This window comes from Peromyscus californicus, unplaced genomic scaffold (genome assembly GCF_007827085.1).
Source record: "Peromyscus californicus insignis strain IS unplaced genomic scaffold, ASM782708v3 Scaffold_8__1_contigs__length_139910024, whole genome shotgun sequence".
Classification (NCBI taxonomy): domain Eukaryota; kingdom Metazoa; phylum Chordata; class Mammalia; order Rodentia; family Cricetidae; genus Peromyscus; species Peromyscus californicus.
This window is the reverse complement of record NW_026294606.1, coordinates 92,424,157-92,450,957: the sequence shown is the minus strand read 5'-3', so window position 1 is coordinate 92,450,957 and position 26,801 is coordinate 92,424,157. Positions and strand designations below refer to the sequence as shown.

The following is a 26,801-nucleotide window of genomic DNA, read 5'->3' as shown; positions in this document are numbered from 1 at the left end:
ACTCAGAGAAGGGCCTCTCTGGACAGAGCTGTTGTTATGGTGATAAGGGAAGACTGTCCTGTTCCACCAGTGCACAACCGCCTTGGTCTCCCATCCTCTGAGCTGAGCTGTCCCTCATTTTCTGTTTCTCTGTCTGTTTGCTAATCTCTGGTCTCAGGGCAGCTGGCCTCTGGTTGACCAGATGGCTGTTTTCCTGGAATAGCGACTAATAGAGATTTCAGGTATCTTTATTTGAATCTTTTTAGATTCCATGCTTGTCCCTTATCAGTGAGCAGCAACATGGATATGGATTTCCACACACATGGCTCTCACATTGTCCTCTTATGTCATATCATCTACTAAAGACCATATTTATTAAATGCTCAGGGCAGATGGCGTTATTTAGGCAATTAGATGAACAGATGAGGCAGTGGTTTCCTCAGCATCCTTTGTGGGCTCTTTGGGTGGCATTTGCTGTCTGCAGGGTGTGCAGTTGACTAAAACAACAAAGCCCTAGACAGCAAAGCATTGTTACCAATGACCTTGGAATCACATGCAATTATCTTATGACGAAGGAGCAGTTGAGGGAAGAATTTTAGAAAGTATGTCAGTTTGCATGTGTGAATCCTCACTGTGATCTTAGGAGTTTAGGAGTTTTAACCAGATGACAAACAGAGACACAGAGGGTCTGGGCAACTTGCTGCTGAGTAAAGAGCGGGGGTGTCAGCAAGCTGGGGGTGTCAGCAAGCTGGGGGTGTCAGCAAGCTAGTTAGGCTCCAGACTCTGCTCCTTCTCACCTTCTGCTAGTTTTTTTTTTTTTATTAACTTAGCCATCTATTCTCTAACATTTACCAATCACTGTCTCCATGGTCCAGGCCCTGGCTGGATATTGGGCTATTCTTCAACCGACTGGATCTCAGCATGATCCGTTGCTCAGTGTTCTGCTATGACAGATGCCATTTATGCCAGTATTGAGTATAACTTAGACACATTTCTATAAGAAAAGTGGTGTCATTCATTTTTTTCATATTGCTTTGGCCACTAGGAAGCTCATATCCAAATCACAGCAAAGCAGTTATAGTCCGGAGTTAGCATTATAGTTTCCTCAACTTTCCTGTAGCCCAGATTTCTATCTCGGGTAGATAAATTCCCTTCATTGTAAAACACCATAAGTCCTTCTAGGAAGAAGGTTGCATGAAAATAAGGACTTTACTGCTTTAGCCTTAAATCTCTGTGAGGGAAGGCACACCTTACAGCCCTGTTACTCTGATCTCCAAGGCTCCCCAACTGTAAAATTCCGTGAGCCTCGGCTAGCACTATTCTGAGCCCGTGGGAATCACTCGGGGCCCCTGAAAGGTCACATCCACAGGGGAAAAACAGAATTTGCTCAAGTCATGGTCCTGGCTTTGGTGCACGCTTGTGGAGTGGAGGCCAGTCACACTCTCACCTGAGCAGTTAATAAAATCTATTGCTCCTTGATGGATTTTTCCTGCAAGCTAGAATTGATCTGTCCTCTTTGTGATTTGTGTGATGGCAGAAAAACACCAAACACCACTGTGCCAGAGCCACTTTGGGGGAGGAAAGAAAAAAAGGGGGGGGGGGCGCACCAAAGGCAAAGAAATTTACCAGTAAGGCTTTAAGGACATACAGGGCTGGGGCTGCTGGGGTCATTTTATGTGATTTATTGGGAATAAAGAGGATCTTATTAACATTTTAATAAAGAGAATCTTTTTGCACTGTGTAAGAAGTGGCTGCCAGTCCCCGGTGCAATTCCAGTTCTCAGGGAAAGTGGAATCGGCTGGCATTGCCCAGCCTGATTTGTGAGGCTGGGCCCCAGGAGTCCAAAAAAAAAAAAAAAAAAAAAAAAGCCAGCGTGCTGCCTCCTTGCTCTGAGGGGGCTCTCCCCCCGTGAGGTGCTCGCCCCTATCTGCCATGCAAAACGAGGGAGCGTTATGAAGGAATCTGTCTTGTAAAGCCATTGGTCCTGGTCATCAGCCGCTACCCAATGCTTTCGCGATGCTGCCGCTGATCTATTTGGGAAGTTGGCTGGCTGGCGAGGCAGAGCCTCTCCTCAAAGGCTGGCTCCCACGGAAAATATGCTCAGTGCAGCCGCGTGTGTGAATGCAAACGCCGCCAGGCGCTTCTTCTAGTCGGGCAAGATGCAGCCGAGAACTCCGCTCGCCCTGTGCGTTCTGCTGTCCCAGGTAGGGAACGCGAGCCGCTGGCAGCGCGCTCCGCACCTGCTTTCTGCATTCGGATCGCCCTGCTTGGCGATGGCCAGGAGCGATCGGAGGGTCGCGGGGCTCCTGGCGCGGCCGTGCAGACAGACCCGGCTCTCTCAGATGTGAGGTCACCCCCAGCTCCGATCCTAGAGGGGCCTGGCTCCCCATGCCGGCTAGTCTCGGGGTGTGTGTGTGTGTGTGTGTGTGTGTGTGTGTGTGTGTGTGTGTACACGCTCGTTCCGGGGAGGACAGAGCCTTTTTGCAAGCAGGGGCGACATCCTGGCTGACATCAAGTGTGGTAACTTTGGTTCGCCTCCTCCAGAATCGCGTGTATCGGATACACACTCCTTTCGAGGCGACTCCTGGGCGTTGTGCTTGCCCCCTTAGCCCAGCATCTTAGCCGGGGAAGAGCCGTTGCGTTCGAGATCGCGAGCTGCCGGGCTGCGGGGCTGCCGGGCTGGGAGAGGCCAGAGCTGGCATCACTGACTTCCCGGGGCGCTCGTCCTCTCTTCGCCCAGCCCGGCTGGCGAGCTGCAAGGCGCCTCCCGCCAGCGGATCTCCGCAGCCCGGCTGCTGCTGTCGTTCAAAGCACAGGCGCCCGCCGCTCCCGCATTGGGGTCTTTTGGCTCTCCAGCCCCAGGCTCGGAAGGGCCTTAGCGCGGTCCCCTCTCCAGAGTGCAGGCCCAGTACCCCAGCTCCTTGGGCCCCCATTGTCCAGCCAGCTGGAGCTCCTGCCCGAGCCAGGCTTCAACCTCTGTTGTCTTCCCCGGGCGGGTGGCGCTGAGCGTAAGGAAAAAGTTCAAGCCTCCCCACCAGGCTGCAGCTGCCGGGTAACCCTCCAGATCGCTGCGGTGCCAGGGCAGGGCTGGCAGAGCAGGAGAGGCGTGCCGGGATCTCTCCTCAGCCGGGCTGAAGCTCTGAAGCTCGGAGATCCCTGGAAGTTTGGATGTAGGATAGCAATGCTTGGGGGACATACCAGAGGCATTGGAGGCTAAGGGGGCACGCCCAGCATCCCCCCCTCCCCCCGGGACTGAAGCTCCAGAGAACATACTGACTCAGTCCCTCCTTGTCCTTTTAGGCACCCTCTGGGACCCAGAGCTGGCAGCCTACAAGTGGGTAGGAGCAGAAGCATAGGGCCATGCAGAGGGGAGTGGAGGAGAGAGGGAATGCCTGAGGCATAGGTGTTGAGTTTCTGGCCAGGATTCTTGGGTGCCAGAGGAAAAGGCACATGGTTGAGCACAAAGTGGGAAAGAGGAAAGGAAGTCAGGGTTGTATAGGTAGCCTTCTAAGGGGAGATGGCTGCTGAAGAGGAGCTAGCATCCCAGAAATGCAATGACCGTAGAAATGACTCAAGGGTGGTGTGTGTGTGTGTGTGTGACCCTGCCAGGACCCTGAGTAAGGTTAAGATGCTAACTGCTGGCCAGGCTCTCCCGTCGTCCTGACTTCTGGCATCTTCAGTGGACACACAGCCCAGGGGTCCACACAGTTGCTCCTTTCCTACCAGGAATTTGCATGCTGGTTCTCTAGGGGTCCTGCTCTGAATACTATGCTTGCTTTTAAATCAGCTTTCCACATCTCTAGGGCTCTAACTATCCCTAAAGTAGTAGGTTGTATGTCTCCCAATTAGCAAGGTGGGGAAGAGCATACCTGGATGGAAAGATCCAGGCAGATCCTTCCTGCCCTCTGCTGCTAGTATAGCCACTGTGGGCGAGTGCTTCACCCTATTTGAGTTCCCAGGTTCTCCACAGTCGAAAGAATCCATCGCTATCAGCCCTTAGAACTGCTAGGCTGCTGGGTGGACAAGGCTGCATGCAACAGGCAGCCCTAGGCAATGTGTTTCACAATGCCCACCTCCTGGAAGCTGTTAGCATCTGGAGCATAGACTGTTGCCTTACCCAGGACTTTCATAGTTTTCCTGTCTTCGTGTTTCTCCTTCAGTGTGATTCCAGGGCTCATCCAAACTGATGTTTTCTGTGAGCAAAGCAGACTGTGGGAGAGCTTGGGAAAGCCTCTGGGGCTGGGGCTGGGGGCTTCAAATGGGGTGCCTCTGCAGAGCAACTGGTGTGTCTCCTCTTGCAGGGCAGGCTGGCACAGTGGGCTTTGAAAGCATACTCGGTTGTTTCTGAACTGGAAATAAGTGGCCAGCCCTGAGGGGCTTATTTCTCTCTTTGACTGGCGTGCATAATCAGAGCATGGATCTGCTTTAGGACGGTAACTGATGTTCTCCTGGAAGTGATACCTGGAGGGGAAATAGTCTCTACCCATGCAAGGTGCAATTGAGTTCACCAGCATTTACCAGCAAGGGGTTTAAGTGCAGGGGTTCTTTGTGTCATCCAGAAAAGTGGGTGTGTGCATGGGGGTTGGGGGGTGTCTTGGAGGCTTTGAGTCAACAAGCCTAACCCAAACTTTCCTGAGGCAGAAAGAAAACAGAAGAAAGGGGAAAACAATGGGATAGAGCAAATTAGTCACTGCCCTGCGGAGCTAGGGCAAGCCTGTGTGTGTTTTTCCACACACTCATACATACAGCAGGCACTGGGCCCAGCTTGGAAGCTATCAGCCTCTGGCTGCTCATTGGCAGACTTGCCACTTTCCAAATTTGGAAGGGTTGGGGGTGGGAGGCTTCTAAACAATAATGGCTGGAAGACCTCTCTTTTCTCCTGGGGTGTTCTGGGAAAACCTATTCTGGAAGTATCGGCTGGAATTTGGCTACTGTTACGAATGGGCAACAAATGAACACAGAAGTGTGAGTTAGAAATTCCACTGTGGATGGGATTGCCCACTCCCATGAGGCAGCACGTCCACCCAGCCCAGCTTCTCACCATGCATGAGCAATCCCCCAAGAATTAATTTCTAGGGAGTGGCTCAGGTCTGGAGAGCTGTCCCTCCAGAGTGCCCGAAAGAATTCCATGGAATTCTGTGTGGCGGTTGGCTTAAAGTGGAAAGTTATTTCTGAGAGTGAGCATCTTGCCTTTCAGGACATCAAGGGAGTCTCCACATCTTCTCATGTGGCCACCGCTCTGCCTGCTCTATTTTAAGACCCTGGTCCATGTGCAAAGCCTTTCCCATGAGGGCAGGGACTCAGAGTCTGAGAGGGCACCCCCACCCTGGTGACTTCCACTTGTAGCAGCCTGTACTACTTCAGAACTTCCAGGGAAACATGGGGGAAGAGAAATGGTTCACAGTGGTGAAAGTTCCCATGTCTAAACATCATTATAAATATTTTTAGCAAATCCCAAAATAGTTTTGATACACTACTAGGCTGAGTATGTGACCTGGATTTGTGTAATTCCACTGAGTTACTGGAAGCCTCCAAGGTCCTCTCAGCAGACCTTCCCTTTTCTGTTTCCTCCCTTCTTCCCTTTTTGTGTCTTGAAATCTCCTAAATAAAATCTATTTCCTTCTAGAAGAATCCTCCATGTGTTAGCATGAAATCACCCACCAAAAAATCATGCCAACCATGCTGCTATCTTCCAGTACTAGGACTTGGCTGTGACAAGTGACCAGCCACCTGAAGTTAACTCTCTAGATGGAGAGCTCAGGTCTTGAGAATCTCACCTTTCCTTTCTGTCAAAAAACACAGCTACTCAAGAGCCCAGATAACTTCTATTTCGTGGAAGGCAAGGAAAAGACTAAGCTATGCTTTCAGTTCCTGCCTGATGACAGGCATATTATCTTAACAGCCCCAAATCGTTCTGTGGTTGCGTGTGTGTGCACACATGCCCATCTTTGTATGTTTTGATCTTGTTTTGTACCTGATGAAAATTTTCTCCAGAAGGGGGCTCCATCCACAGCCTTACAAAATTCTCAGCCTGCAGCTCTTATTCTGGAGAATTCTGCTGAAGCGAAACAGGTCCATGAAAACGAAACACTTTCTGTTCTAGATTTTCGACTACACACTGTCCTGGATGGGAGGGTCTATCGTTTCCCATCGTCTTTCCATCCTGCTCTTCCCCTTTCTCCTTATTGCTGTGTCCTGCCTTCTGTCTTTACTCTTCCACCCTGGGTCCCTGGAGGGTGAGCGCAGGAACAATTTTCAAAGGACTTTGTGGACAATGCAGTATGGACTAGGAGGAAGTTTGGACATTTCCTGGTGTTTTGATTTCAGTTGGACCTGGCTTTAATTTTTAGGCAGCAGAGGCAGGAACCATTCTGCCTGGGAAGGAAGATAATTTTTCGCCAAGACACACCTACAAGAAGAGTGAACCCCTCAGTCACAGCTTGTGCTCCAGCACCTCCTGAAAAGGAGAGGGAAATATTCGTCTGTCATCCAATCACAATGGTCAGTCCAGTAGAATCAAATCAAATAGCCAGAGGCTTGGGCCCCCCTTCCATTTAGCTGTCAGCGAGGTGTCCAGACGCCCTGGAAAATCTGGCCTCTTGAGGGATGCTGCCAACACAATTCCCCATGGCCTGTCTCCTCTGACACCAGAGACACAGGACGGTGGCTGTATTCTAGGGGTTAAGGATAAGATTCTCTCCTGGGTTAAGGCTAATGTGGAGAAATACCATCTCAGACTTGTTCCCACCTAGCCGGAGCCCAGTGGGAGAGGCAGACTGGGGGTTAGCCAATTGAACCTCATGTCATCTATCCCAACTCTTCAACCCCAGCTTCTAGACAGGGATTCAGACTGGCAACCGTCAGTCAACTTAAACGTGAAGGTAACTGGTGGCCCAAATCTTTTAAAATTCATGACATCAATACATTTAAAAGACAATCCAGACTTCCTGCATTTCTTGAAAGCTCAGAGGCCCTGGCTATTTAAGCTCTTTCCATGCCAAGCTGGTTGGCATGTGCTGAGTTGCTACTGCCCCCTTCAGGCAGAACCTACTTTGCATTTGGCCATAATCCTCCCATCTCTTCCTGGAAGCCACGCACTCACTGTAGGAACTCTGCCTACTTGACCCTATAGCTGACTGATCCTGCTGTCCTAACCGAGGCTCAGTCAAACCCATGTGGGTAGCTTCTTAGCAATATGCTACTTTAAAAGGAAGTTTCCTAGGACTGGGATATTGGCCCTGTGGGTAAGCGTGCTTGTTATACAAGCAGGAGGACTTGAGTTAAAATTCCCCTAACCAAATGTAACCCCAGCACTGTGAGGGGTGGAGGCAGGGTGATCACTAGGGCTTGGTGACCGCCAGCCTAGCTCCAGATTCAGCGAGGAAGTCTGTCTCAAGGGAATAAGGTGTAGAGTGGTAGAACAGCACACCCTAGATCTCCTCTGGCATCTGAACGTGGGCACACAAACATGTGCACCCCACACATGAGCACACTACCATATATTCATATAATAATAGTGACACACAGTAATAATGATGATGGAAGGGAGGAGCAGGTAACTTTTGGGTCCCTGTGATGAAATGCAGATGTGTGTTTTGGAACCAAGACAACCCCTCCTCCCCAAGGACATCATCGCCAGTGCTGTTGAGGATGAACAACACCCAGACCATTGCTCCGCTCACAGTAATGACATGAGGACAAGCAGCACCCTGCAGCCCTGAGTCCCTGTGAACCCTGCTATGTTAGAGATATGATATGATATGATATGTGAACTCTGGTATGTTATACCCTCAACATCAAGATGTCCCAGCAGCCAGGGGGCAGGAGCAGAAAGCTGAGAAATCACAGTCTCAACCACAAACATGAAGCCCCAAACTAACTGGAAGTGTGGCAAGACTACGAACTCAAACCAGCCCCCAGTGACATACTTCCTTCAGCAAGGGTGCGTTCACTCCCCAGACAGTGCCACCAACTAGGAGCCAAGTGTTCAAATACCTGAGCCAGTGAAGGATATTTCTCATTCAAACCTCCATGTGGGCTGCCACGAAGCTGCCGTGGGATATTCTGTGTCTGTTTTGAACAGCGGATTGGCCCTGCACACAGTGTCAGCGTCGTGGCTGAGGTTCTCTGGCTCCATAAACACTACAATAACCTGTGTGTCTTGTCCCACCATAGTGGGTAGGCCTCTGAGGACTTTTGCTTGCCATAGCTACAGACCCACCCCCACCTCCCAAACAAGGTTAAATATAACTACACATTCTGGAAGTAAAGTGATTTTTTTTCCCCACTGCCAGCCAAAGTCAAGTTCTTGAAAATTAACATTAGCAATAGGCATGTTTTGGCATGTCACATCTAATTTCAAAGACACCAGCCAGTGTCACTGATCTGCTGCAGAGGCACAAAGACCCTGTGTCTCCCAGATGAATACAAGCCGTACTGGGTGGAGAGCAGAAGTCCTGACACATGCCCAGGCAGGGCCGGAAATGAGCTCAGCCTTCTGCAGAGCCTGGAGGCCTGCAAAGGAATGCAGCAGCCTTCATCATCCCTGCCTCTTGGTCCCCCGGGCTGCTGCTGTTGCTTCCCTCCCAGGTGGCAGAGAACCATGTGTGTCCTGTGATACAAGACAGAAATGGTAGCTGTGCACTTAGGAAGCATGTGCTTCTGGGAGAATCTCTCTGTCCCTCTCCAGAGAGTGTCTGGACATTGCGATAGAACCCATAGCTGTGATGGGCTGGGTAGGCTCACTCTCAACTGCCAGGAGCTATGGGCATTTAGGGACATCTGACTCAGAGGTGACAAGTTATAGCCTGTGGGCTGGTTCCTGCCTGAAGCCTGTTTTTATAAATAGTTCATTTGGATCGAAGCCATACCTATTCGTTTATAGAATTGTTATGATGGCTTTGTGCTTTAACAACAGAGTTAAGACTGCCTGGTCCCCAACGCCATCTGTCTCTATCAAAAAAAATATCTGCCCCTTAGTTTAACTCAAAATTACAGGCAAAGTGGGTACATAGAGACTTTCTAAAGGGGTGTGGTGAGGGTTTCAGTCATCAGGGATTCTCCATCCTAGGTCCCAGGCCCGAAGTAAATTGACCTTAGAATTCACTTCGGACGAGTGTGCCCACAAATACCTAAGATTTCTGTACAGGCCCACTGTGCTCCATGTAACACTGGTGTATTTAGGGTCCTGTTGCTAATATGGCAGATTCAGTTTCTGTTCTCTTGGGGCTCTGCTTGGTAGGGGGGATCAATATCAATTAATGAATAATTGAAAAGCGAGACAACCACGGTGAAGGAAGGCAACACGGTTGTGTGAGGCTGTACCACCACACATCTTGTGCTCGTCTGGGTTTTTTTTTTTTTTTATCTTTCTCCTCTACTGAAATATCCATCCCATGATGGCACGTACTGTTGTGATCTGATTCATCCAAGTCTGTGTCCCTGTGGCTCACAACAGTGCCCAGCATAGGGTAGGCACTCGGCAAACATGGATGGATGAACAGATGGACAATGGAAATAAAAAAGGCAAGGCGTGAGACCTAGATAAAAGGTCTAGGAGGCTTCTCTGGCAGCCTTATGCTGGATCTCAAAGCTTCGGGAAGAAGTCAGTTGATGAAGCTCTGGAGAGGAGAGGCATGGGAGAGGCATTCTAGGAAGAAGGCACAGACTGGCTGAAGCCTCTGTTCAGAAGGGGACAGTCCAGCATGGACAGCAGTCTGGGGTGTGGCCAAAAGGTGGCAAGCCCTTGGGCCTGTGTTGGTCGCTTCAAGAGTTTTAATGTTTGTTTCCAAGTGATAGGTAGCCATGAAGTTCACAAGGGGAGGGTGTAGAGGAACATGGTTCAATTTCCACTTTCAGAAGGTCACCCAACTTCAGTGCAGAAAATGTCTGGAGTGGGATATGGCTTCAAGAAGATACCATGGGCCTGAGCTCATGGAGTGGAGACATCCAGAAGAGAGATGACAGGACACGTGAGAAAAGCAGATGAAGGCATTTGTGGAGAGACCTGCAGGTTATAGGGGTGGCTGGGTTAGAGATGTCAGACAAGGGCTGAGGGGAAGGGATCCTGCTTCAGTTCTGACATTTCTAATGGGAACTTGCCACTCAAAGAGGAACATAGGTCCTCGACATTAGCTGAGCACCTATATGTATGTCAGGGCAGAGGTGCTAGCCAGACTACGCATGCTTAGAGGGCCATCTGGACCCCATTATATGGGTGATCCCAAACCCTGTCTACGCCTGTATTGGGGATGGGCACCATGGGGGCCTGGATATGTCCTTGATTAGAGCGACCCGGGTGAAGCCTCTACAATTAACCAATCTCTGAGACTTTTCATGCAAAAGATATTTGAGAGGAGCCTTGCCAAGCCTTTTAATGGTTTTGTGAACATTCAATCAGCAGCACTAGAAATATTTCTAACATGAAGCAAATAATGATCTACCACTTTCAGAGTCATTCGGCGAATGCTAACAAGCCTTTCTTCCAGAGTGCGGTGTGTCGTCAGTGACTTCCACGCTCTGAGCACGGGATAAGAATATCCAACTGGGTGCCAGGCAATGGAGCTTTGCTAAGTGCCTAACAACTGGCACGCTCTCTCTCTCTCTCTCTCTCTCTCTCTCTCTCTCTCTCTCTCTCTCTCTCTCTCTCTCTCTCACACACACACACACACACACACACACACACCCCTAAACCATGTAGTATGCACTATTTGACCATTTCTGTGGTGTAAATACTCCCACTGTGGGTGGTTTCCATCTGCCAACCTGTAAGTTCCCTAAAACATTCACAGTGGGTATCTTGAAAGTTGTTATTAACTAGCTCCCACACACCGTGAACTTGGAAGCTATTTCAAGCCCTCATTTCATTCACAATGTGACCTTCAGCAGAGGAGACTCAGTGGTCTCATCTGTCAAATGGACCAGCTTCTCATGAGAATCAAACTGAGAAAAGGGAAAGATGGGTGTGGTGGTGTGAGAGACCCTGTTTTAGAGACAAACAACAATCTTAGGTGAGCCAGGCAGGGTGGCACATGTCTCTAATCCTAGCACTCAGGAAGCAGAGGCAAGTAGCTCTCTGTAAGTTCAAGGCCAACATGGCCTACATAGTAAGGGTTAGGTCAGCCAGGACTGCCTGATGAGACCCTGTCTCAAAATAAATCAGAACCCCCAAAGAATCCCAAGGTGGATGTTACCTAAGGAAAGGCGTTCCAGTTTGTCCTCTGGCTTCTACAAGTATATATACATGTACATGAACTTACACAAACAGGCACTTACATGTTCACCTTTGCACACAAATATGTACACACATGGATCTGGAGATGCAGGGAGGCCTGATGAGTTGTAAAGATTTTATAGGTTGCTTAAGGTCATGATCATTGGCAAGGAAACAGCCTCTCCCCCACCACACATATACATCTTCTTAATACGGGATTCCACTGCTGTGCCACAGGCCCCTGTGAAAGCCCTGGGTAAGTTCTCAGAGCAGCTTTAAGACAGGTTTTAATTTAGCTCTCACTGGTGATTAGGGCTCTGTAACCCGGAAGGCTTTCTTGGTGTTCAAATGTACACCGCTGTCAGCACTACATCTTCATTCGATGGAGATACAAGCTTGGATGCAAAGGACTCATCTGGAAGTTGACCCAAGGGCTCAGAAGTGAATGAGTGAAGACAGAGAGACATGGGAGAAGGGATGCACTGAACCAATGATGCCTGTGTCACTGATCGAATTCCGTCATGGGAAATGGGCTCATGGTTGCTGGAGGCCCCCACAGGGAAACTCTGTAAAATTTCTGAACCATCCTCCTGAAAGACAGGCATCTAGAGATCACCTGTGCCCACCTTCTGCTAGTGCCCTGCTACCTCTCACTCCTCTGCATTTTCTCCGTTGAGCCTTTGCTGGTGTAGTAAAGCATCCATGGTTTTGTGGGTTCCCGGGCAGAGGAATGGAGAGGCATGCAGGTATTTGACCTGGCATGAGTATGTGGCATCTCACTCACTATTGTCAGGAGTTCCTGGAACCTCCCTCCACACATAGAGCCAATGATGGAAGAATGGACTGTGGTAATGGACAGTCCTTTTAAATTTTATTTATTTATTTATTTATTTATTTTTCTTGTTGTGAGTGTGTGTGTGTGCGTGTTTACATGGGAGTGGGAACATGTGCACAAATGTGTGTGCATGCATTGTTTGTATGAGTGTACATGTGTATGGGAACACGTGCGTGCATGTAGATGCATGAAGCTGACACTGGTGTCTTCTTTGATAACTCTCCACTTTATTTATTGAGGTAGGATCCCCTCCTGATGTCAGAGTTCACCAAGTCTGGCTCATCTAGCTTGCAAGCTTGTCCCGGGGACCCCATCTCTGCCTCCTGAGTACAGGGATTACAGGAGGCCCCCATGCCTGCTTGGTTTTATGTGAGTTCTGGGGATCCGAATTCTGGCCCTCATGTTGAGCTTTATCAGCTGGACCATCTCCTCATATGCTGGGCATTCTTTTGAGCCTTCTGATTTGGGGTGAGCACACATCTCCAGATACTCTCTTTCCCACTAGGTGGTCACACTCTGCTGATGCCCCGGGTTGCTACCTTAACCTTGTCTTTGAGATAGAACTTTTAGACAGTTAACAAGGAAGCAAACTGAGGTGAGAGGAGTGGACTGTGGCTGTCTGGAGGACAGCACATGGGAGAAAAGTAAAGCATCTGAGAGAAATGGCCCTCACCCATTCAGTAAGTCATGGCTAACAGGCATCTGCTAAGTGTGCAGCACCCTTCAAGACATGGGGAATGCCCAAGTGAGTGAGGTAGACCAGATGCCTCCCGGCCAGCACTCACAGTGACACAGATGAGCAGGGGGACATATGTTGTCCATCAGGTAGCAGCGAGTGCTATGAAATATGACAAAGCAGACAAGGGATTGGCAGGGAGAGAGGCTGCAGCTACTGCCTTTCTGTTGGGGGCCGGGTAACAGATTACTCTATCCCTGTTTTCTTAACCCTGTTGTTCTGCCACTCCCTGACCCCTGTGATCCTGTGGTTTGCTTTCAAAGTGATGCTGTGAGTTTGTGGAGAACAGAAATGGTGCTTGGTGGGTGGGTGTTGAACAACTGAAGTCAGCTGCAGCCTCCCATCCAGCTCTGGACTGTGTGTTGCTTGGTGGAATTCATCTAGAGAGATTCTACTTTGTTATTGTTGATTTAATTCATCTGGAATAATTCTAAATTGGTATAGCTGACATACAATGGAGCTGAATTTTACTCAGAGGTTGGGTTGTAAAGTCAGGGTTTAAAGCAAACACAGAGTTGTCATTAACCTTGAAATCTCTGAAGTTGCCCATTAAAGTGCAGTATGCGTGGTTTTGTGTATGCAAGCCTGTGCCGTAATCAATATAGAAAAATGTATAATGCATGCGGCCATGTACAGTGCATAACAAAGAATACAGGCAAGATATAATTTCACAATACTTAATTGCAGTGGTTACATTGTTCTTTTCCCTTCTGTCTTTTTTTTTTCCTGGTAAAAGAACTAGGTTTGTGATAGTTAAATGTGTGTATGATGAGACTCCTTGCACCCCTTTAAGCTGGGCTCCTAATCATACATTCCTTAACTGGGTAGGAAGTGGGAAGGGCCAAAGGTATTTCCTCTTGTGTGTGCTACCTCATTTTTATCTCTTATTCCAGCCTGGTGCTTCAGGGCAGGAGAGCTGTAAATGCAGACATAACACTAGCCAAAGCTGTGGCTGTCTGTGTGATGTTGACTCTGAGTGAGGCCCCCTTGGGTGTGCAGTACTGACTGTAAGTGAGGTGACCTCCATGTGAGGGGTTGGCTATGAGTGACGCCCTCTCTGGAGCTTTGAATGTAGCAGCTCACCTAGTCATGTAATGAAGAATCCGCTCTGATCCCATTGCCCATGTGGGGAAGGTCCTGGAGGCCCGATAAAGGTCACACAGCTTTAGGGTGGAGATTCAAACTCAGTTTCAAACACAAAAGGTCACATGCTGTATGAGTCTATACAATGGAGGGAACTGTTCTGGGTAGACAAACCCATGGAAACAGAAAACATGTTAGTGGTTGCCTAGGGCTTGGGAGGGGTAGGAAGGAGAGACTCTAAATGGAAAAGGGGTTTCTTTGGGATGCTAGGAATGTTTTAAAATGGGATAGTAGTGCCGATCAGCACCTGCTGTTGCTATGAACGTATTATCTAAACCCTTAGCAATGTGTATTTTGACAAGGTGCAATTCATGTTTTTTAATTGTGTCTCAATAAAACCAAAGTGTGATTAGACAGAAAACCAGGCAACTTTGGGTCAGGGCAGCTCAGACTCAGGGCTCCAGGTCCTTGGTGCCTGCACACAGGACCTTTCCTGCAGGCACTCACCATGAATGGTGTAGTGATTTGAAATAAAATGACCCCTAAAGGGAGTGGCACTATTAGGAGGTATGGCCTTGTTGGAGTAGGTGTGGCCTTGTTGGAGGAAGTGTGTCATGGTGAGGGAAGGCTTTGAGGTCTCTTTTGCTCAAGCTTCGCTCAGTGTGACGCAGAGTCCACTTCCTGTTGCCTTCTGATCAAGATGTAGCCAGTAACATAACATGTCTGATGGCATGCCACCATGTTCCCTGACATGATGATAATGGACTAAACCTCTGCAACTGTAAGTTACCACCTCAATGAACGGTTTTCCTTTATAAGAGTTGCCATGGTCATGGTGTCTCTTCACAGCAACAGAAACCTTAAGTAAGACAAATGGTCCCACTGCGCCTTACTTCCATGAACTTGGCCGCAGCACAGGTATTAGTTACCCTTTCTCGTTACTGCGACCAAGGACCTGGTAAGAAGCAACGTCAGGAGGGAAGGGATTATTTCGACTCAGTGTACAGGCACAGTCTGCTATGGAGAGGAAGGCATGGCGACAGGAGCATGAGGCAGCTGGTCTCATTGCACCCACAGTCAGGAAGCAGAGAGAGATGAACCCAGGGATTCCACATGCTGTCTCCCTTTGGCTTGGTACTGGACCCCAGTGCAGCCATAAAGCAGTGCTACTCACCTTCAGGGTGGGCCTGGCCTCTCCATTTGAACCTTTCTGTAAACACCATCCCAGACAAACCCAGCAGTGTTTCCATGGCGATTCTAAATCGAGTCGACCTTGGAAATTCACCGCCACACACTTCTACGCCCTTCGCTTTAGAGAGACAAGGGTATGAGAGACTTGGTGTGGGCAAGGTCCAGTATCAGGATCAAGAACTAGGTAGCTCGGGCTTACATCTCACTCTGGGCTGGCAGCACAGATTTTTCTCAGGCTGGATTCATCCAATTAAAGTCACCTTTGAGGACCAGCGCTGCAGGTAACCAGAGCCCATTAGGAACAAAGTCGGGGCTCTTCACTTTTCTTCCGCTGATTTGTAAAGTGCATTAAGGACCTTCTTCATCTGCCTGATTGTTATCCCAGCCCGGGCGCTCTGCTCTAAGGGGTCGGCAGGAGACCTTGAGGTTACAGAAGGGAGAAGTTCCTTACCCCAGGCAGCCCGGAAAGAGTGGGGTGGGGTGAAGGGCTGAAGCAGGCTCAAACAGGGTAAACATGGCGTCTGCGGTTTTGCCCTTTACCCTTCTCCCCCTTTTGCTAAAGACCTTTAGATTGCATTCCTAAAGCTAGCCCCCAAGGTCTGTTCCCTTATTTGGCCACTGACTCATTCCTGAGACAAAACACCAAGGTCCAACAATCAAAGTTCATTGTCTGACTAACGCGTCCAATCAGGATTTACCTACTCGCCCTAGCACAGGCTCTGCCCTTCCCCCCCCACAAACCCCCTCCTGCAGACACAGCCTCTCTTGCTTTTCTTGTTTGCTTGTACTTGCTGCTGCTGCTGCCGCCTTTGTGGCACACCCCTTCTGCACCCCCACCGCCCCCCAGGGGTAATAAATCTCCTTTGTGCTGAGAATCTGGTGTCTGGATGTGTCCGGTACCAATTCCAGGTGCCAACCTCCCTTACATAGGAGGCAGGAGGAAGAGAGAGGAATGAACTTGGTTGACTTGCTAACTGGAATCATGCTCAAGTTGATATCATCTTCTAGAAGGATTCAGGATTTACCCAAATCAGCATGAACCTTGGATGGTTCAGTCAAAGACTCCTACAAACAGGGTAGTGATGGGAAGGAACCTAAGATTTCAGGCCTCCTGGGGGTCTTGGGCTGACATCCTGGACTCACCAATTTCCCACCTAAGGACACCACCTCCAACCCCGTAAGGTCCTGTAGTTTCCAGCCCCCCACACTGTGGAGATGACTCTCTTTGCCCTCACAGGTGTGTTAGTTATTTGCATTTTTTTCTATGTTTGAGTACAGAATGACTAAGTCATTAGCTATGCACTGTGGGACCAGAAAGGGCAGCTAAGGGCTAGTCTCCCAGCCAGGCTCGGGTCAGAATTTGTGTTTATGGCTTTGTCAAAGGCAAAGCTTGGGGGCCGCCTGTGCCTTCCTGGGTCTGTAGCTTTGAGGAACAGGTGGAGTTGGGTTGGGAGCTAACTACTGGAGATGTAAAACCTCAGAGCTCTGGAGGGCTTGTGATCTAGTATCCCAGTGTTAGGTGACAGTCTGTTAGCTTTGCCTATTTCTGTGTGTGTGTGTGTGTGTGTGTGTGTGTGTGTGTGTGTGTGTGTGTGTGTGTGTGTGTGTGTGTGTCTTCCGCACTGAGCCATCTCTCCAGCCTCTTCCCCTAGTGGTTTTTTTTTTTTTTAGATTTATTTTATTTGTATTTCATATCTACAGGTGTTTTTGCCTGAATGTATATCTGTACACCACATGCATGCCTGGTGCCAATGGAGGCCAGAAGAGGGCATCAGATCTTTTGGAACTAGAGTTACTGGTGGTTGTTACCTGCTATGTGGATGCTGAGAATCAAACCTGGGTCCTCTGGAAGGGCAACCATCTTAATTGCTGAGCCAACTCTCCAGCTCTTCCTTCCTCCAGTTCTTAGATTTCCCTGTGTATAAGTAAAGCCATGTGAAGGTTTGATTCTGCTCTCATTGACCAGTTCTCTTGGTACAACACCTTGTAGTGTGCCTTGAAGAGACACTGGGTCCACAAGAGGGTTAATAAGGGTTGTAGAAAATATGGTTGTATTGTTTGTTATTTTGGGAAACTTGGGAGTTGCTGAGGAAGTAAACCAGGAGGAGGTGGATGCTTCTACAAATGGACATTTCGGAGACTTCTGTGTACATTTGAGCTTTTAAAGATGGGTTCCCAAGGGTTGCACCCTCTTCCCAAACCCCTGGGTGTAAGGAAATCTCTCAGGATAGTTCATTATAGAACACGCAGTGGCAAGCCAGCTGCCAACATCTTAGATATGGGCCCCTAGAAGGTCTGATCTGTGTCAGCACCTCCAAAATACAGTCTCCAGTCTCAATTGAGCCACTGGGAGTGGGCCTAGCACTCTGTGTTTGCGGTCGTTTGAAAACTGGAAGAAGCTTCTAGAATCTCTTTGGGTATTGTGAACCCATCAGGAAGAACCGTTTGGGTGTCACTGTGAATGCCTAGAGATGCTCTTGACATCTGTCATGATTGCTTGCCTGTGAAGTGAGGTCACCAGGAGCAACTGCTCCTGGCAGCACTTTGCAATCAGTGTCTGAGGGAGGAGTAGGGTGTTACCAACAGGTAGCAAGTAGAAGTCGGAGATGCTGCTCAGCACCCTACAGTAATCAGGAACAGACATACAACCATCGACTGATCATTGTGACCCAAATCACAGTCAGCCTTCGGCACGGATGCACTGACCTAAAAGCACAACTTCCTGTCGAGCAAAAGCAGGGACCCTTCATCTCGTCCCAACCCTGTCATCACTAGGGGCCAGCATCTAAAGTTGGGTCCGTGGAAAGACAGTTGGCAGCAAACTACCGTTGGTGTTGAAGTTTTCAAAGGGCAGTGTGTTCTCTGTAACTCATTCATCTGTGAGGAAACTAGCAAGATGCTATGATGACTACTCCAGAGAGTGTTTGGGAAGCACAGGTCTGACGCAAGAGTGTGAGGGTAAGGGTTCGGAGTTAGGTTGAGAGTGGTTAGTGTGCAATACGGTGCTACCGTCAGGGTCTCTGTACTATGGGCTAAAAAATCTTTGCATCTCTAGTAGACAAAGTTGACCAGTTGACCTCCCGAAACCTGACAGAGCAAATGAGAGAAGAGCTGAGAACCAAGGCCTCCGCAGAGACTTTGTACTCAAGCCATGTTCAAATGGGTCTTATTTTCAAGTTTGGGATAATCTTTCTGACATTTCCAACACATGGAGATAAAGACATGGAAGGCAGCTGAGGTCTAGGCAATAGGAAGAGAAGGAGGAAGTTACAGGAGGTCAAATAAGAGCATGGGGAAATGGCATTTCTTACCCATTGTGGATGAAGGCTGGACCATTCTGGGTGCTTCTGTTTGGCACTATGAGGTGTTTCTTGTCACTATTCCATCGACAGAGGCAGCCAAGGGGAATGAGGTGTGTCAGTAACAGGTGTGGTTGGAGGGAGGCAAAAACAGTAAGGGGTCAAGTCCACAGTGGGAGGAATAGAAACTAGCCAGAGAAGGAAGGGATAGAGTTTCGAGCTCGAGGGAAACACGAGTCCAGGTTGAAATACTCATAGCATGTTCAGGAGGCAATGGAGATAGCTCTGAGAGCTGGTCAATGCAAATGCAGGGTGCAGAAACTGGATCGGTACAATGGAATGATAGCTATTAATAGTGTGGCTATTATTTTAGCCACAAGCCCTTCTGATTGCTGCAGGAAGTGCCTGGCAGGACACCATAGCCATTAAGAGTTCTGGACCTTGGGGACAAGGCAGAATTACGGTTTGAACACCAGCCCTGCATCTGTGGGTCTGGAATGCCATGGGCAAGTGGCTCAAACTGTCTGTACCTCTCTTAAGAAGCCTATAAAATGAGGGCAATGGCCCCCATCTGATGTCACTGCTAGGGGTAGTCTACTGTACCTTGTAAACATCTGGTCTGAGAAACAGTAAGACCCAGAAAAATCCAAATTGACTGCTTCTAGTGTGGAGGAGTTGAACAGACAGGATAGGTTTGCAATTTGTGCGGCATATCAGTTTTAGTTTGAGCTTTCCCCAAAGCAAGTTGTGAGGGGAGGATTGGAGTGCAGGAGAGGCAAGGGGGAGGCACCAAAAGGGAAGGGAGGGAGCAAGAGAAGTAAAGGAAAAGAACAACCCAAGGGTGCTGTTGGTCACGACTGTGAGTGTCTGGGGCTTAGTTCTCCAGGAGACTTTGGGAGCTGGGGTAGAGCACCCTGACCAATTATCTCAAGATCTGAATTGACGTTGTCTGAAGGCTGCCCCAGATCATTAATTTTGAGGCTCAGAGAAATCACTAAGAAAAGAGACTGTTAGTTATTTCCTCCAACCTGAAAAACATCTCTTGGAAAGGGGCGTGGTGCATATAAAACTCAGGAAGTCAGGACAACTTACAAGGCCCAGGAACCTAATGAATTTACCAGACCCACCAAGGCCCTGTCCAAAGTTATATGATCAGCAAGCAGTCACTAGGGAGAAGAGCCTTCTAGAAGAGCCTCAAGGTAAGCAGGGAGCTCCAGGGGGGCAACTTTCATGACTCATCACCCATGCTGGAGTGGGCTTTGTGGTGACGCAGCTGCCTTTGAATCACCCACACTCTTAAAAGTAACCTCTCACCCAGGTTCTTGTTAGTAACCCCAGTGAGCCAAAGAGTTGAGTGGGAGAATTTCTTTGGTCTGTCCTCAGTGCCCTGCCAGGGGTAAACTGACATTTGTTCATGGAAAAGCCTCACAAACAGAGGTATAGATTCCTGCAGTGGGAAGCTGAACAAGCCATCTGGGAAAAAGGCCAGAGGAAATGTGGGTGGATGTGGGAGGGATCTAGTTGGGTCTATTGGAGTCAGAATCAAAAGGCATAAAACCAGGAATGCCCTCTGGGCCAGTAATCTTCATTTAAGTATTAAAGAAACAGATAAGTATGGAAGAAGCTGTGCAAAGATATTTCTATATATTATATGTGATAGCTCAAATTGGAAATAGTAGTAATAGCCAACCTTTATTGAGTGGTTGCCTTGTGCCTGGTGCTCTAAATGTCTTACAAATAGGCTAAATTTCTAGCAAATGGAAATTGGTGAAGCAGCTCAATGGAATATTACACAGCCATTAAAGAGGACAGCTATGAAGATGATAAGGAGAGAAATACCACATAAGTGAGAAATGAACACTAAGCGTGAGGTGGTATGTACTGTCAGATCCTCTTAGCACAACAAGCCTCTGCATACGGGAGCGGGGGGCATGAGGGAATTCCTCAACCTGCTACCTGAGGTTTGCTGGTGTAATGAGATTCTTCGTGCTTCTCTCCCCACTTTAGTTTACAAGTCTCCATTGATGAGTTTGTATTGTGTTTATAATGAAAAGATAAGAAAATTGAAAAGGTGAGTATAGAAAAAGATCTCTTAACCATCTCTAAAAACGGTGTTTTATATATTCTGACCCTGTTGTGGCTTGGGAAAGAGAATGATGCTTCTGAAAAATGAATCTGGGGGCAGAGTGGGAGATGTGGTGGATCAGGGAAGGAGGCAAGATTGTAACTTGCAAGCTAATAAAGGTCATAGGAAAGGCCAAGTTTGATTTCAGAGGCTCGGTGGTTAATGAGAAGGGAGGAAAGAGAAAGGAGAGAAACAAGCCCAGTGTTTGAAGGTTGATTAAATGGATGAAGATTATCCTTAGAATAGATATATAGTAAGTAGATTTTTAGAGCATATTTCTTTATGTCTGTTCTCGCATGTAATCCTGACAACAATTTTTATGTGCTACTCTTTTAATTTTTCCTGTTTTATAAGTGAAATGTTAGAAGATTAGAAAAATACAATCTCTTGTCCAAGGCCATAGCAGATCTGAGCTTGGATCCTTTTAAATGAGTTAGAGAATGGAGAGAAGGATGGATGGATGGATGGATGGATGGATGGATGGATGGATGGATGGATAGGATGGACAGGATGGATAAGTAAGTTGGCAAGTGAGTGGCTCAGATGGCTGGGTGGCTGGGTAGGGCCTAATGGTTGGATGAGACGATAGATGGATGGTGGTTGGTTGGATGAATGAGTGGATGGTAGCTGAAGTGGGTGAATGGTTGGATATATATGTTAATGGATGGATGGAAAGATGGATATTATATGTGACAGATGATTGGAGGGAAAGATGTATGTATGTATGTATATAATGGATAGATGAATAGGCTAAGTGGGTATATCAATGGTAGAAAGTTGGTTCAGCTAGCTACATGGGTAAGAAGCAATCCAGACTGTTATAAGTGCGGACAGAGAAGGACTGTCAGGAAGAGAGAAACTCTCAGGTGGTGGAGAAGGAAAGGAAGAAAGTAAGATGTTGATAAAGAAAGGGAACCTGGGGTTTGCAGGGAGACTTCACTGTGCTCTTTGAGAAATCCATTCCAGTCAAATGATGGGTGTTGAGCTTACGTGGCACAGGAGCAGAGAAGCCAGGGCATTTTGAGGGAAATCCATGCAGTGATTGGTCAGTCCAGAGCATATAGGAGCTTGGTAACAAGTGAGAGGCTAAGGAATAGAGGCAGTGGCAGGAAGGAAGAGTGATGTACAGAGGACTGGGGAGAGCAGGAAGAAACAAAAAAGAGAAAATAGAACAATTACAGGTCAGAGTGGGGCCACCATGTAGCCAGAATTTGACTTAACTCCATCGCCCTGTGTTCATCAGAGAATCCCACAATGCTCTGCTTCAGTCTCTGTATCTGTAATATGCGAGGCAGTTTAGCTCCTACCTCACGGGGCTCCTGGAGGATTCCTGGAGCCTGTGAACAGCTTAGCCAGTACCTGGTAAGCTCCAGTGGAAACTGAGCAGAGCTCCTAGCCACTCACTCATTTGTCATTTCACTCACTCAAGTGTCATTTCCGGGGAACCACCCCCGAGCAATAGCTCAAGAAACTGAAGCTTGACCACCCAGTGCACTCTGAGAAAGCCCATCTGGAGCCCCAGTCTGCACCAGATGCCGCAGGAAGTAACCATCTTTGCTGGGGAGACAAGTCGATTCAGTGCAGTAGCTTTGACTCTTGGAAAGTAGCCTTCTGCTGTTTGTAATAAACAAGGTACACTAAGTTGCACTTTTTTTTTCCTGTTTTGAGAAAAGCATTAATAAATAGATGCTGTTCATGAATGCGGAGTTGTGAGGTATTTACTAAGCATTGGAGAGCAGCTGGAAGCACCGCAGTAAGAACTTGGGAGGTTCAGAGGGGGCGGGCGAAGACACGTCAAATGCCGGTGAGTGCTGTGAACTTGGTGCCCTTTCTCCATTCCACAAAGTTTTATGCTCTTATAATTGATGCTCGGAGAGGCCTGAGCACCACCGTCTCGGCATGAGGAATCCTAAAAGCCTTATTAACCCAACCACTTGGCCTTTCTTAGTGCAGCCCCTGCTGGGGCTATTTTGGCACAGGACTGTCTGGCCCCCAAGATGCTCTGTTTTGGAGGATGAAGAGGTTCAACTCATTACCTTTCTCTGCTTCTGAGTCCCTCCATCGCTCCAGTATGGACTTCCCAGTAAGTCATTTCTATACCCATCTTTTTTCTTCCTCTTTGGCTAGTCAAGGATGCCTCTTCTCTGAGGCACTGAGAAGATACCTACTCAGGGCTGATTTACCTGATATAACAGTTTCTAATGTGTTGAGTGGCAGAGATTCCTTCTAAGGCTGGGGCCTCTACAAGATGAGTTCAAAGTGGAGGCCTGCCCAGAGGGACAAGTTCATGAGCAATTAAAGTTGCAAAAAAAAAAAAGGTAGGAAAAACAGAAGTTGAGAGGTGTTCTGTGGGTTTTCTGTGGTATTGAGTCTTATCTTATGAATGGTTATATGTGCATCCTGGTTTTGGAACTAGGGCAAGATGCATTCATTAGACATCTGCTGGTAGAGTAGGCTTGAAGTGGTGGGGGCTTTACAGTATATGGGAGAGACATGGGCAGCTTGAGCTGTTCCCTCAAGGACAGGACTTTAATTTTCATCGATGGTCAGACTAAAATCAGCATCGTCTTTGGTGCTATAACAATTATAAATTTAGAAATGTTCAATAAACACACACATGGTACTCAGTAAGTGCTGATATACACAACATTTGTGGAGTAGCATGTATATGTCTGATACCCAACAATGTGTTCACATACAGTATGTGAGTCCAGCCTCTGAATTCAAGCCCTGACTATAACTGTCTTAGTTGTACAGGAGAGGCACCCACAGCCTAGGGGCCATGTTCAGGCTTAGCGTCTTTATTGTCACTTAGACTCCAGGAGGCATTTTGCAGTTAAGAAAACTGAACCCCAGGGACTTTTCTTTTACAGTGTACCGTTAGTAGAACCAAGGTTTGGGTTCAGGTCTCCTGACTCTGTAGTATTATAGTTTAATTGGGAGAGTATATTGATGGTGCTTATCTCACCATTAAATTCTTTCTGTCTAGCTTCAGGGAAAAGAGTTCACCATGCATTTGACATCTGTTAGGAGAACAAGGCTCAGAGAGGGCAATGCATTGGAACAGGGCTGTACAGGGAGTGCCAGGGAGGCTACTGGAATTAAGTGGTGCCAGTCTGCCTTCCAGAGAAACAAGATTAAGTAATATCCAAATAAGGATAGCCTTGGTCTTGGGATTTGCAATAGGCTATTGGTATTGACCACTGGCCAGTCTGCTAGAAGTGGGGTGCTGCCTGGCTGGCTCAGTCCGGGGAGGCACAGAAGGGAAGTTGGAATTTAACTTGAGAATTGAAGAAGGACCAGTTGTTGTCTCCTCAAAAGGACAGTGTTGGGGCCTGTTGTCTTCTTGAGTTTTGCTGTTTGGTTTGTAAGCAGCAACTTTCTGGTTTGACCTGTTGTAGCTACCTTCCTCAGCCTGTCATGGTCATCAGGTACGCTGGAGGCATGCTGAAGTCACCAATGTTTTCCAGGGAGACCCTTGGTTCTGCAGGGAAGACACCAAGCTGTGGAGTTGGAGCTTCATTTCTCTGCAGACGCTGGTGCTTCAGAAAAGCATTATTGGCTTGTCACTATGACTGTCACAGGTGACACCCAGGCCATGGAGAGTCACAGAAAAATAGCAGGCCTTCTGGCCACTTTCAGAAGGTGTTTTTCTCACCTAGGCCAGGATGGTGCCTGAGCTTTCTCTCGATGACAGATGAGCAGAGCTTGGTTAAATGAGATCTAATGCTCTTTCTACTCCTTCCTGATGGATGACCCCGGAAAGCCATTCATCTGGTTTGAAGATGGCCAGGTGGGTGCTGCCATGGCACCTGAGTCATTGAAGATCTCCCCAGTGATGTGATTACAACGTGTGCTTAGCTTGTGCTGGGTGAGCTAGACCTTGGGTTCCATTCTTTGTTGAACAGTCATAGATTTGGGGAAACAAATCAATCCAGGAAGCTTCTCAGGTTGGCTGTCAAACCCATGTCACTGGCCTGCTCTAATCTAGCATTGACTGCCCCCCATTAAAACAAACCCTTTCTCCCCTCCCCCACCAGTCTCTGAAGGACACCTGTCCTTCTGTGAGTTTCAGGTGGAATCCAAGATCCATTCCATGACTGTGGATTCCAAAGGAGAGAAACCCACTTAATAATGCAGGGCAAAAGATGTTAAAAATAAAACACAACAACATTGTGCACACTGAGCACTGTGTGTTCTTTACACAAATGTATCAGTTCATGCAAGGCTACCATAGAGGCTGGGGATCAAGAAGTGACCAAAATGCAAGATTCCCCAAGAGACTCCCCAAAACATTACAGACTGTTGTTGTTGCTCTTAGTTGCCCCCGCCAGGGACGGAAGCTAAGTCCCCGTTGTTAAAGACACTACATACTTCAGACACAGGGCCCAGAAGCCCCGTGATCTTGAACTGACCTGAACGCCTCCCTCCTCAGGACTAGCTTTTATAGTACCAGAAGGCACCATGAAGTCTTCCAAAGGAGGGAGGTAACCAGCAGTCCTCCCCAGCTATGGCACCTACACCAACAACCAGTGTGGCTCGATAACCCGAAGAGTGCAGCAGTAACACACGTACCTTGACAGTAACTGCCAGAGGCTTATGACCCTCTCAACAAGAAGGACATCATGCCTGGTGCTGGAAACCTAGCCAGCAAACCCAAGGCTAGTGAGATCATGGATCTTGGAGGAGAATCTACAGTGACCACTTTACTAAACCAGCGTAATCCCTAACTACATTCTAAATATTTGTCCTTGTACCCACAGATAAGTGTAGCTCCCACTCCTCATCAAGGAAATGTCTCTTTGCAAAGGATGGCGACCACTGTAGGAAACTACAACTAGTCAAAAGGCAAAGTTGGGGAGCCCAGTCCCAGTGGGTACATCTACAAAACAGTTCCTGCACCTAAGGCTCAGGGAGCATTTTGGAAGGAGGTGGGGCAGAAAGATCATAAAAGCCATAGGATCAGGGAGTTTACTGTGAGGCCTCGCCTCTGGGGTACTAAGATGACAGCCACTTTGCTGGATTTGACACATGTTAAGGGTAGAACCCAGGTGCTTGTGCCTCTAGCTAAGTGCTCCACTCACAGAACCACACCCAACCTGCTCCAGGACTGCTGCTGCTTCTCCTTCTCCTTCTCCTTCTCTTTCTCCTCCTCCTCCTCCTCCTTCTCCTCCTCCTCCTCCTCCTCCTTCTCCTCCTCCTCCTCCTCCTCCTCCTTCTCCTCCTTCTCCTTCTCCTCCTCCTCCTCCTCCTCCTCCTTCTCCTCCTCCTCCTCCTGCTTCTGCTTCTGCTTCTTCTTCTTGTTTTTTCATTTTTTGAGACAGGGTTTCTCTGTGTAGCTTTGGAGCCCTTCCTGGACCTCACTGTGTAGCCCAGGCTGGCCTCTAACACACAGAGATCCACCTGCCTCTGCCTCCCCAGTGCTGGGATTAAAGGTGTGTGCCACCACCTGGTTTGCTCCAGGGCTTTTAAGCAGCGGAACAACAGCAAATCTTAACAATCAGCAGGCTGTGCCTTTGTGGGGGCCCAAGATGAGGCCCTTAAGGTGTCTTTTGCAAGACTCCCAGAAGGGAAGGCTGAGGCAGAGGAGGAAAGAACACAGACCATGGAGGACATTAGGTGCAACACAGTCAATGAGACTTGATGATAAACTGTGGAGACTGGAGAGCAATGAGGAAAAATCAGGCTTCTTCCAGCCCAGGATCTAGCTAAAAAGATGCACTCAGGCCTAGGGTTGACTCTATTCTTTAGAGCTGCATCAGGCATCTCAGAAGAAATAGCAGACAGGGGGCACAGAGATGAAGGGACCGATTCTTGCTCCCAGGGAGCCAGCTGTGGCATCTGTTGAGTCAGCGGGTCCAGTTCCCTGTGCCTAAAACCCCAGGATGGTTTTTCCAGCTTGAGTTTAAGTGGCCCAAGCTGGTTTTGTTGTTGTTGTTGTTTTTTTCAGACAGGGTTTCTCTATGTAGCCCTGGCTCTCTGGGAACTCACTCTGTAGACCAGGCTGGCCCCGGAGTCCTGGTGACAACCATACAGCCTTCTTCCAGTCTCTCATGGAAAGGATCGTTCTTTTCCCTTGAGTAGTTTCGTGCCAAGCATGTAACATTGCGAGAATGTTTGAAAACTCCTCTTGGTTCTCAGAATGCAATTCTGACAGTGCTGAAGGCTGCCAATTAAATGACGATTTAGATAAAGGCTGCGTGGGAGAGGGAGCTGCAATATCCTGAAACCTAATAATGGCTTCCTTCTGTCTTTCTGAAGCTCTGGCATAATCCTGATTGACTGGCTCACTTCTTTGGGCATTCCCATTTACTGGACAATTTAATAACATTTAAAATGTT

General features: G+C 48.2%; 1 protein-coding gene across 1 annotated transcript in view; it reads left to right on the top strand.

Moving 5' to 3' along the window:
• Nucleotides 1–1,921: 1,921 nt before the first annotated feature.
• Nucleotides 1,922–26,801, top strand: part of Cdh13 (cadherin 13) — a 996,812-nt gene continuing 971,932 nt past the window's right edge. Inside the window, exon 1 of the mRNA XM_052728155.1 lies at nt 1,922–2,183. Coding sequence (XP_052584115.1) covers nt 2,139–2,183 — 45 coding nt within the window. The 5' untranslated portion in view covers nt 1,922–2,138. The remainder of the gene's footprint in view (nt 2,184–26,801) is intronic.